This window comes from Passer montanus, unplaced genomic scaffold (genome assembly GCF_014805655.1).
Source record: "Passer montanus isolate IOZ18808 unplaced genomic scaffold, ASM1480565v1 scaffold32, whole genome shotgun sequence".
Taxonomy (NCBI): domain Eukaryota; kingdom Metazoa; phylum Chordata; class Aves; order Passeriformes; family Passeridae; genus Passer; species Passer montanus.
In genome coordinates, this window is record NW_024367930.1 from 5,628,685 (window position 1) to 5,641,511 (window position 12,827).

Genomic DNA, 12,827 nt, shown 5'->3' on the forward strand with positions numbered 1-12,827 from the left:
ACAGTTACAAATGCCTGTATTGCACTACTATCTGTAGGTTGTACACTAAAATTTTTGAAGTAAAACTGTTTTTTTACTGTTCCTAATGTCTGCAAGAGCCTGCTCTATTTAAAGAAAACTCTATTAATTGCTCTTGAATTCCAGCTCATATCTGAAGAATCAAAAAATGTATACCAGAATAAATTCAAGAAATGAAATGACAGTCAATATTTTCGTGTCACATAGGCTTAGAATGTAAGATTTGGTCTGCTTAAGTCTTAGATATGCACAGTGCAGGTGGGGCACCCCAACTTTTTTTCAGAGCAAGTGCCACATTCTTATAGGAATATTACTCCCCAGGCTACTTGGAAGACATTTTATTGACAAGAAAATATTTATGAAGGGTGAAAAAGTCTAAGAAATTTGTCTATACCATGTCTCCCCAAAAAGAGACCAAAAAAAGACACCCATAGAGGTTTCCTTCCACTAGGAAGAAACCACAGGAGATGCTACAAAGACTGATGTAAGCAGGACAAGGCAGTACACTGTCCAAAAAAGCATTACAAGCCTACTGAACCGTGTCCGAGCTACTTCTGACACCACCTCCTCAAACTGTAGGCCAGAGGAGAATTAAGTAAGTTACAAAGGAATATGTGAAATAACCACTTCAGAGAAGTGGACACCCTTAAAAGAGCTCTCTCATACAGAGCCAAGGATCTGTGTAAGGACAGCAAAATCCATAGATAGGTGGGTGCTCCTTGAGGATGACTCAGAAGAAACAAGGAGCTGCTTCAAGCCCTGATGTCACCAGGAGGGCAGCACGAGCAGCCCAACACAAGAGGGAGTGCAGTGAGAGTGACAAGCAGAGGGAAGCACCATCCCAAGACAGGACTGCTACACCAGGAACCCATGCTCGCCACAAACGTCAGCACCCAAAACACAAGTGCCATTATGAGGAGAAACTTTAAAATGGCAAGAACATGGAAACAATGGCAATGTTTAAAATACACACACGAGTCAAAGTGCAACAACCAAGGCACGAGAAGTATCTCACCAAATAAATTACCTGTAATTCTCCGTTGCAGAAACAATTCTCAACTAAGTTCTGCAGCACTTGCCTTCACATAACACACAAGATTAAAGAGAAGTCTTTTGTGTATTCATGAAAAATATCTTTAAAGCCTTCATTTTCTACTCACAATTCGAAGTTTAAAATGTAGCTGATCTGGCTTAAGAAAGTGTGATGTGGTTAATGAATTAGCTAAGAGACATGGCATTGGAAGCCTACAAATACACCAATTTAGGCAGCTTTAAACCAGCTTTTTCTAATACTTACAAAGCATAATGACTAACTGCCACTGCAGAAGAAGAAGGAAAAATAAAGACATCCAGCTCTACAACCCCACAATTTAGCTGTAAAGAAAGCACAATGTTCATTCTTAAATGTCACCATTCTAAAACATACTCCAGAAGATATCACAAGGCAGATTTTTCCTATAAAACTCTTCTGGGTACTAGTACATTCCAAAGGAAATGACAAGCCAGTGCAATGTAAACTCCTTCCTAGACCATCTTTAAATAAATATCATTTCAATAATATTTTGATTCATTCAGTTTCAAAGAATGAAATATTGGTGTTTTTTGCATTTCAACATACACTGTTTCCCCATCTAAAAACAGATTAATGCTGCAATTAAAACCGTCAATAAGGTAGGAGTAAAGTATTTCAAAATAAGACCTGAAGGATCAGTTTAAATAGGGGCTAGCTACATTTCATAGCGACAAGCATTTTCTACAAAATAAAATTAACTGCAGCACAGGTGAAGAAAAGATGCAAAGACTTTTCTCACAATGGGAAACAGAAACTTAATATTTTTAGTAGTGCGCTTTACTTAAACTAAAGATGATAAACTGCATATAACATATGCTATTGCATTAGTAACTTTACCAGAAACTATGGAGATGCTAAATCAGTCTTTTTACCACCTCTAATCTTATACTGATTCTATTTTGACACCCAACAACAAGAAACAATCAAAAAAACCACCCATAAAGACATCCCACAAACACAATACAGAGATCAGATTAGCCCTGTCAGTTCCAGCCTTTTTCCTCCCAGACCCCCATTACAATGAGCCAATGTCCCAGCAGAACAAATCATCTGCCCACAGCCGATCCCTGGCAGCCTCCATGCTTACACATACTAATGTAGGCATCCTTTAGTCATTTTCCTACTCACCTGGTGAAATCTTGTTTTTGCTAGGCCAGCACAGATTAGAAACAGGGACTTGTAGTGACAGGTTGGCTTAAGTCATTTCACACAGCAAAGAACCTCTTACTAAACTGAAGTGCCCACTGGCAGAGCAGCCCAGATGGAGGAAAACCAAGTGTTCCAAAATAGCCACTGTTGAAATTATTTCAGACTACAGGAGAACAGAGAGCTTGAAGAGACTGATTCTGTTCCTTTTTTGCCATTATTAACTTTCGATCTTGTGAAGTAAAGACTCATTTGTCTTTACTTCATGAGTAAAGACATGATTTGTCTTTACTCTCATGAGACTTCACTTGTCTCATAACTGAACTTTAGAACTGCAAGCAAGCTGCTGCATGGGTGAGTAGTAGCCTTTGCAAGGACAAGTAGCATCTTTTGTTACATTTTCTGACATCCTTTGAGAAAGTACATCTAGCAGGGTTTTCTCTCCTGATGGAAGGAACTCTGAGACCAAGTTTTTAAAACTATTAGCTCTAGTAAGAAAAGTCTTATCTCAGTTCCTCAGCATGTGCTATCTAAAGCATTCAAATGAAAGGCATTCTTTTCTTCCTATAGGGAGGAGGAAAATTTACCCAGGAAAAACCCCAACAGAAACAGTCTTCATTACACCCCAAGTGCAGGCAGCAAACCTATCCTCCAAAACAAGTCTTAGCTACTTATGCTACAGAGGTGCATACATGAAGCATCACCATAGAAAAGCAAGAAGGCTTAGAAGAGGAAACAAGGTGAACACTACTACTTGAACTAAAGCATCCAGTGGGATGCACCACATGTGAGAAGTCCTGTGTCATGTACTCTAAATAAGCATAGTACAAAAAGACCAAGAAAAATGTATTTTATCCCCCATGCTTGTGAAATGTGTTTGTAAGCCTTCAATCACCTTTCTTAAAAATTTTAAAACCTTCTTTCCACATATTGTCCAAAGCATTTTAAAAAAAGCCCTAAGACACACATACAAAAAACCCCCTCCCTAATAATAATAATAGGGTCAAAAAACAAATGAAGAACTTCCTGTCCTTACAAGAACAGGAACTACTATGTCAACAAAATTCAAACTGATGTTCTACCAATCATCTGCCTTATCTATCTTCTGGATTGTATACTTTTGGGTGTGAATACTAAGGCATCCCAAAGCCTTTTGAACAGGTCTTTTGAAACTTTAAAGCATGTTTTTTACGAGGACAAATACTTTTAAGAAAAATTTTTCTCAAGCAGTCTTTGAATTAAGAGTTATGATCTCAAGGCCAAGCTCTGAGGTTCAGAGGTATGAGCAAGGCACAGGAAAATATAAGGCAATGGGAAACCTGGTACTTCCTAACACTTCCCCTATGTCCACAAAAGCAAGTTTAACGGGGGGAAAGACCCGTGGAATTAATTTCTGGGAAATAATCTTCCCTGCAGCAGCTGTCCAAGAAATCCAACACATGAGAAACAAGTGCAAATGTAATGCTGTTCCTGGGAATCCCACAGACCATCACACAGAAACTCAGATGGAGAAAGGCTTCAATTTAAGGGGAGTCCGGCACAAAATACAAGAAATCACCAATCAAAGAAACAAGAAAATGCCAACAACAAAGCCTGTGTCCTTCCTTCTAAGGAAAAGAAGTAACAATGTTCACCACAACAAATCAACTCCTCCAACACAGGGAGGTCAGGCAGCCACCCTCACGTGCAGCAGGCTCCAGTACAGATGGCTCCTAGGTAGGAGAATGCCTGAAGAGCACATGGAGGCAGACCTGCTGCCCTGCTCTCAATCTGCTATGTCCATCCAACATGAGCGGTGACAAGGGAACAGAGAAGACAGTTTTGCACTTTGAAGTCTTATCCTTAAAAATTCAACTGGCCCCTGACTTTTTGTAATGTATTCACACACACAACTTGGAAGAAAACAACAACAAAAAAACTCAAGCCAATGTCAATGATCTAGAATATGAGGTTTATCTTTCAACATGTTTTGTCTGTGCTAATAGAACAAAGAAGCTTAGGTTTATGGATACACTTTTCCTTCAAATGCCTATTTCCTCACAGGTATTTACTTATTTGTGTGCTTGCACAAAGAATCCAGCTCCAAATCTAATCAGTACTTGACATTTCATTTTAGAGTCTATATGTGAGTGGAAATTATTTTTTTACAGTGCAATGCATAAAAAATAGAACAGACCACCAAAACAGAAGTTTTATAATGTCCTCTGCAGAAAACACTTTGTACATCTAAAAAAGAAGAAGAGAAAAAAAATCACGATACCATCAGCAAACATTCCTCTTTCAAAAATCCAATATAACCAGCAGTAGAGTCTCAAAAGAGTGGGAGACATTAGGGGAAACATCAACAGCAATTTGTCTGTCATAATGTAACAGCAGCCAAAACCAGGGCCTGAATGAGATAACTACTTTTTGGTTTTGCACAGCAGCTATGAAGTTAAGGCAGTAACTGGCATGACCCAATCATGTTTATCAGAAGCCAAAATGGCTGTCATGGACCCAAAAGCTGTTGGAAGAGAACAGCTCTCCTGAAAAGTGAGCTCTGAGTTGCAAGACAATGTTCCCCCAACTCCTGACTGACAATCCTGGAGTTACTTCAGCCTGAACTGTGCTGGAGAGGCTGGCACACAAAGTCCCCCCAGCACCCAAGGCTCCCCACACCACAGTGAGGAGACAAGACTGAAGACTGCATTAGGCTTTCCCTCTTTTCAACCAAGGCAGAAGACAGCTGCGTTCTCCAAAGACACTTGAGAGTTTGGGAGATGCAGCAGAGTCAAACTGACTTGATCTCCAAATACATCCCATTCTTCTGGATGTATTTTCATATAGTCTTTTGTACAGACTTTTCCATTTCAGAACCAGAAGTCATTCTTTTTTATTTAGTTTGATACACTCCAGGTTTTAACCTACAAATATGTACCAAAACAGCTACTCTTGAAAAAAATGTTCAAGTTCCCCATGACAGGGTTGCATTGTACCACTACAAACACCACTGGAACTGCAAGCATTTAAATAAATCCATATACAAAGCTTTCAAATTACACATAAAAATTTAGTCATCAAGGTACTTGTCTATTAATGCTCAATGAACCCAATGTATAGTAATTTAATAATCAAATAATTAACTGATTAAAAAATGGAATTCTGCTAGAAAGATGACAGTTCTTTAAAACTTGTCTTTAAATAACCTTCATTTGTTTGCAGTTCATAGCAACCATGAGTGAACCTCAAACATACACAACTACTTTTGTGTTATAACAGATATTATGAGGGATTCATAAGAAAACCTGATGGGTGCCATTATCAATGGAAATTAACTCCCTTAAATTAACTCAAAACTCAGCATCACTGAAGGGTACAATGTTTTTATATGGGTTTTGGTACAGGTGTTACTTGACACATCTGACAACTGTTACTATCAGCTGAATTGAATTGTGCAATTACAGGCAGTTTCTTATCGCATGAGAAGGTGCTAGAACAGCAACCAGAAAAAACGGGTTTTGAGACTTCATGTGGAAATTTTGAAAACTATTTAAAGCTGTGTGAATCCGCAGGGAAATTGAAATTTAGGAGGCACTTAGCTGCCTTCTAACAAAAATCTTACAATGGACTGATGATCAATGAACATGTGCAACTTTCTCAGGAAGAACAAACACAGCAGTAATGCCACAAATTCTGACTAAGGGCACTGACATCACTTCCAGGAAGTATCAACTCCTTTATATACAACCCCAACAGTTAAAGGAATTACATGCAGATCTTCCTAACAAAATCAAGGGGGCATATACCTTGAGTTCTCCGAGGACTATCCTCTAGGCAATGTTTAATTTTCTTCTTCTTTTTTTCTTGTTGGAAAGCAACAAGTAACTAACTTCTAGTGGCACACTGAACAGTGACAGAGCAGCATCCTTCCTGTTCGTGCTTTGCCACTTCTCTTGGTTTTCCCCTCTCACATCACTTGACAGGCCATAATTTCTCTGAAGTAGAAATCTAACCACTACACAGAATAACTGACACACGTGCTGAGAATCACTGAGCCCAACAAACACTAATGGCAATTAAGTGACTCCTTTAACTATAGGGTCCATAACCTAAGCTACAAATACTACCACTACTCTGTATCTTTTCCAAAAATACTCCGCAGACTGTGTAACAAGATTCAAGACTAATATACAGCTTAGACTATACAATATTACTTCTTAAGTGCTGTTTTTAATGGCTACAACTCTTTCTGTGGTAATTCAAAATGTTCCAATAGGCAGGTATATGTAACAAAAAGCCAGCCACCATAACAGGATGATTTGCCCAGAAAAAACCAATCTATCCCACAACAATAAGGATAATTCTTACAGTTCCTAGAATCTGAAGTAAATGCATTACTGGGATGAGAAATGAAGTTATGAAAACACAGGAAAATATAAAAAACCTAACAGTCAAAATGCAGAACTTTTAATCATAGGAGATCCTAGAAAGAACTGAATTAAGACAGAGAAGAGCAGTTCTTGAACATAAGCACACGCATTTTCCATTGGGGTCTGCTCTTAGAACCTATCCAGGCAACAACCAGGCACAGCTGCCCACAAAAACTGGCACACCACTTCATGGATGAATGTCTGAAGGTTTGCAAAGACAGAAAGGGGACAGAAGTGGGATAAAATCCAGAAAAGCTGAATATAAAATCAGGAATGTTCTCATCTATAGAAATGAATCACTTTGCTCTCTGAACTGGCAAGTTCTCAACGTTATTTTTAATTTTTAAAAAACCTCAAAATAACAAAAAACCAACCAACACACAACCCAAACCCCACACAGAACAAACCCCCCATCAAACACATGTCCCACCATAAACCCACTAAACTCGCAATACCAAATACTATCAGAACTATCCTCATTTCTATCCAGCAGAAGCCCTTTTCTGTAACTTCCAGCAAAGACACCGTACTTCCAAACATTTTACCTGGGAAGTACTGCCTTAAAGCACACACAACGGATGAAGCTTGTGGTCACCTGCAAGCTTCAGCTTCCCCTGAGACAGAACGTGCCTTTTACAAAGGCCAGGCCATCAAAACTATCAAACGCAAGCGTTTTACTTCTCCAGAAAATCCTTTAACACCAACAAACCCTGTCGAAAACCTTGGACTTAAAATGTCTGTCGTTGCCTCCAAAACAGTTTCTCTTTTTCACACTAAGTCGTCACTCAGGAATCCGCACGTTCTGCCCATGAGCAAGCTGATATTTACTCAAACAAGTACAGTTTTAACTTAGTTTCGAAAACGCGCATCCAAATGCTACTTAAACAGTAACTTTGTAAAACCTGGAAAACAATCAAAAGGTAAGGAAACCGCCAAGCTGACTACGAACAGAGAGCTACACAGCAAGGAAAAAAAAAAACCCCATCGCTAAGGACATACTACACAGAAAAAACCCCATCGCTACACAGAAATACAGAATAAACAGACTGAATAAAATACAACAACCATACTACCACTCTACGTCTACCTGGTCGAGAAAGAACATTTTTAAACCTGGCAGGAAACACCTATTGTTTATCACGAAAGAAGTACCGAGTGTAAGATGACCACAGTTTGGAAAGCGGGGTCCGGTTACACCCCGAAGGCACAGCGAAATACCAGTTTTAGGGCAGGAATTCCGCATATAAAGGGAACAGCACCCCAGCGCGGGCAGCTGCCCGCCCTTCCCGAGCCACCACCTGCCAGCGGCACAGGAGGGCAGGGCGGGAGCCCCTCCGACACGCGCCTACGCCTCGGGAAAAGCTTTCAGAATTAAATTATTAAAAAAAAAAAAAAGTGGGGGAAAAAGGAGAAACTCCTTGCCGCGCAGCCTCAGCCTGCCCAGCGGCACGGGCAGGGCTGCGCGGCCCGAGGAGGCCGGCGGGGACGCGGCGCGCAGCGCCGGGGATGAGCTGCGGGGCGGGTTACCTCATGCTGTAGGCACCGGCTCCCAGCTCCTGCCCGATGCCCGAGAGGCTGGCGTCGAAGTCGTGCACCAGCCCGGACTCGATCACTTCATCCATCTTCAGCACCCACGCCATGTTCCGCCGGCCCCGCCGCGCTCCCGCCGCGGGAGGAGCCGAACGGGGCGGAGCCGCTCGGCCCCGGCGCCGCCGGGGAGGCGAGGGGGCTGCGGGAGACGGGGGAGAGGGGGAAAGCACGTGCGGGGCGGGGGCACCGGCGCGACTCCGCGCTCAGCCCCGGCGGGGCCCTTCCCTCGCGGCGCGACCAGGGCGCGGGGTCGCTCTCAGCATCCTGCGCCCGCCCGGCCGCCGCGGGGCGCTGGGGACCGGGCGGCCACCGCCTCCTCCTGCGACCGGACACTGCCCAGCGCCGCCGCTTCTGCCGCCGCCCGAGCTCCGACCCAGCCCAGCGGCGCCTCCCGCCGCATCATTCGGTAATGACACTTGATTGTTCCGCCGCCGCCGCCGCTCACGACAACATGGCGGCGGCTTCCACCCCCGAGCGCCTGCCGGGGCGGCGCCTGCCCGCGATCGGCGCCGCCGATTGGCTTGGCCCCGCCGGCACGGCCAATCAGGGGCAGGCGCGGAGGGGTGAGGGGGAAGCCCGGCCAATGAGGAGGCACTTCCTCACGCCAGGTGACGTCAGCGTGACGGGCGAGCGCGCGCTACGCTCCTCCCCAGCCCCGCGGCATGGCGGGAGCGCGCCCCGGAAGCGGCGGGGCCGGGGCGGGAGCGGCGCTGGAATGGCGGCTGCCGCCCCCGGGCCCGCATCGCCCCCGTGACCTCCCGGGCCCTGACTGCCCTGAGCAGGGGCGCCCGGTGTTAGGTGTCCCTGCCCGTGGCTGGGGAGGCTGGAAGGAGATGAGCTTAAAGGCCCTTTCCCAACCCAAACCACTGCATGGTTGGTTTTTCCAGAGAACACCGAGGAGCCTTATCAGAAAAACAGCCAAACCCCACAGAATCACTGCATATTCTGAGCTGGAAGGGATCCTCCAGAAACAAGGGTCAGGTTGGAAGGGACCACCCTGGGTCATTTGATGCAACCTCCCTGCTCAGGCATGGTCACCCTGGAGCACATGGCACAGGATTGCATCCAGATGGTTCCTGAACATCTCCAGCAAGGGAGATTTCCACAGCCTCTGTGGGCAATCTGTTCCAGTGCCTGGTGACTCACACAGTAAAGAAGTTCTTTCTCATATTTACGTGGAACTTGCCGTGCATCAGTTTCTGCCCATGACCTTTTTCATCCCTTTGCTTGGCAGCACCAAAAACCTGGCTCTGTCCTCTTGACACCCTCTCTTCAGATAGTGATAGATACTGATGAAGGCCCCTCTCTACTCTCAAAAAAAAATCCCTTCATATTAAAAAATTCAGAGAATACTTACATAATTTTAGGAAACACTTCATTAAAGTATTATGTCTGGAGAACAAACTACAGAACAGTATTAAGACTGTAAAACATATTTTGATCCTACAGTAACATGCTTTAAGTACAATTGCACACGTTTTGCAAAGATAAAGGCAGGAAAGCCCTACCTTCATTAATGGTGAACAAAATACTAGCTGTTGTTCAAAATGTGCATATGGGATCCTCAAAGAGAGGTACACAGACCATAATTTATGATCTTCAAAGGCAGTTTGCAAATTAAAATGACTGCCATCTTCTCAAAAAAAAAAAAGTACTGGTGTTTTTCCTGCTGTAATTGCTGTAAGAATTCTCTGCCTGTCTGGGCAGTTCATTTGCATATAAGGGGAACCTTAGAAAAAGTGAAATTTATTAAGAAGGCAAGGGCTCATGGCCTTGGCTCAAGGCCACTAACATAGGCACTAGCTACTATGTTACAGCTTTGAGTGAGAAGAACTGAAATTACCACAGGCAAAATTCCTCTTTTAAGCCTGACAAGATGACAACAATACCCAGGCAGCAGAAATAACACAAAACCCCATTTTTGTAAGTAAGAAGGTTTGTGGGAAACTAAAAGTAGTGCACTTTCTACTTCTGACAGGATATAAGACCAGAGAGGCCACATGCAGTTTGATTTATGCATAGCAAAACTGGTTTCTCTGCTTGCTAGACCTATGCCAACATAGCTACATAACAGTTATGAGATCGTAAATTGCTGATTTTTATACTGGGAATTGTTTTCTTGTGACATAAATTCCAGTCATTCCTGAGGGTATCCTGAGTGGACAGAGTGAAACCCATCCTCTTGCATTCCAGTCTTTAAAAGTTGGGTGTAGCTTGTCTGTGATAAACAAAGTGACTGATAATATTTCTGGAGATGTTATCTTCACGTATTTTAGGACACAAAATGCCCTTTTTCTGTTAAAACATGAATATTAGAGGGAAGGTATTTTTTCTTCAGCATTATTTGTATCCCTGGCTCATTGACAACAAGTTTCCTGTAGAGGTGTGCGTTGTTTGGTTTTTGCTGTTTTTAAAGTACAGGCTTGTTTTGTGTTTCTTTGGGGCAGGTTCCTTGATCAGTGCCATTCTCAGATCTGCAGCTGAGGATCAGCAATGCACACAAACTGCTTCTGAGCAAGCCAGATCCACAAGTCTAACCTGTCAGAGACAACACTGCCTGTGGCCCTGCCATTCCACTTCTGCAGAGCCAGTGACTGGAAGTGGAGACATGATGTGATGGAGAGAAAGCGCAGGCAGTGGAAGTCTGATTTTGCCAATGCAATTTTGCTTTTGCAAAAACAAAAAGCATTCCAAGTACAGTTCTGCTGGGATGTGGGGATCCTGGGACATGCCTCTCCATCTGCTTATCACTGCTGCTGGCTGGCATCCTCCCCTGAGGTTGACTGCTTCTCTACCAGCCTTACTGATGTCCAGGTGTGGGACTGAGGTGTGCTGTTTCACTAAAGGTGGACTGAGGACAGAGCCAAGCAACTCAGTGATTCAGACCAGACTGAAGCCTCGTGCCTGAACTGGTTTGTGTTCTTTCTCCTCAAGGTAGTTGGCCTTGAGGGGCAATTTCATTAGAGATCAGCTCCTGTACGCAGCCCGTAATTGATGGTGGAAGGGTCCCCCTACGCTGCATTTCAATACCAAAACACAGATGCAGGCTGCCATCCAAACCTAAAGGCAGCTGCTCAAAAATGTGTGGGAAGAGCAACTTCAGAGGGACTCAAATGGAATATTTTTAGATAAGGGTGGGAAAATAGAAACAAATATAAGGAGCAAAGGCGAGGAGAGGAAAGGCAAGGACATCGTGACAACAAGCCCTGAAAAAAGCTGTGAGGGGACCAACCTCCTTGTGGCTGAACAGAGGCTGAAGAAGGGAAGACTGGAGGAGTGAGTGGACACTTTCCACCCTCACTTTCTCTTGTGATTTTCTTCCTTTTGTGCTGGAGCCATGCATGTCACTTGTAAACAAGGTTGCATCAGAGAACTCGAGCACCCGTCCTTCATTTCTGCTTTATTGCTTGAGTCAATATAAACAGCACTGTGTTTGCTCTCTATTTGTGTTAGCCAATCTAAATATCAAATCACTCTTACCTTTGTACTGAGATGGAGTGATTTTATAAAACTCTACTGCAGTTTCGTTAGTTTCAGACTTTGGAACCCAAACACAGCCTCAATTCCTTTGAGTTTCTTTTTTGCTGGTTTGTTTGTTTTAAAATCTAGAACTTAAGACATTTCTAATAAAAACATGCTACTCAACAATTCTGCAGGAGAACTAGTAATGCTGTGATTCAGCAGTAGTTGTAAGGCTACCAATATAGAAAAAGCCACTTCAAGATAAATGATTAAACACTGTCATGTTTATGTACATTGTATTTAGCCAAAAAGTAATAAGCTAATGTTTAATACAAAGAGTGAACCACATAATAAATTGCAACTTAATTAACATCAAGATTATCTGTAATCTATGAGCCTAGCTCTTGTCAAAGCACAATCATTTTTTTAATTATAAGAAAATTTGAATACTGTACACAAATAATATTTCAATCATGCAGAGGTTAAGTAGGTTCGTAGCTCACGGGAATATGCTGATGCAATAAGCTGTATATTGCATGAGAGTTTCAATGGAAAGCATTTAGCTGCACTGATACGACAAGCAGCCCAAAAGCTGGTCCTGCAGATAACTGAGCTCCAGCAAATAATCAAAATAGATATGAGACATCAAGGTATTTCTAAGTCTGTGTTATTTCATATGAACGGAATTTTATCTACAGACTGCAAATGTAATTAGAAAAACCCAACCAACCAACCACATCTGTGAATATCATATTAAGCAGTAAAACATTCCTAACACTATTAGCAGCATGCACATACAGTGACATGGCTTGTGAAAATTGTAGGGCTACAGCAAAGTAAGCCTCCACCATATTGACTCTACTGCTCCAATTACTTTCAAATCACCAGCTCTATTTGAAGGCTTCAACTTGTGGATTAGCAATGATTGCACGTACAGTCTGCATTGCTGTGCATTATAGCATTATAATTATTATGATGATGATGATTAAAAGTCACCCCCATTCGTCACTTACCGCAGGTAGCTGTTGTTACTGGTGGGATACTGGTGGTGGTGATAATGTTCAGGTTGGCTGTGCCAGAAAAGCATTTTGGGGTGAGGTGAAGCATTGTGTTCAGCTAAGAGATGGTCG

General features: G+C 43.0%; 1 protein-coding gene across 4 annotated transcripts in view; it reads right to left on the bottom strand.

Moving 5' to 3' along the window:
* UBP1 (upstream binding protein 1) overlaps positions 1–12,827 on the bottom strand; it is a 38,679-nt gene extending 25,852 nt beyond the window's left edge. For 3 of the 4 annotated variants that reach the window (XM_039714956.1, XM_039714954.1, XM_039714953.1), the window contains exon 1: positions 8,173–8,635. In XM_039714956.1, coding sequence (XP_039570890.1) covers positions 8,173–8,285 — 113 coding nt within the window. In that variant the 5' untranslated portion in view covers positions 8,286–8,635. Of the gene's footprint in view, positions 1–8,172; positions 8,636–12,710 lie in introns of those variants that run through there. The other variant, XM_039714955.1, reaches the window with a different exon arrangement.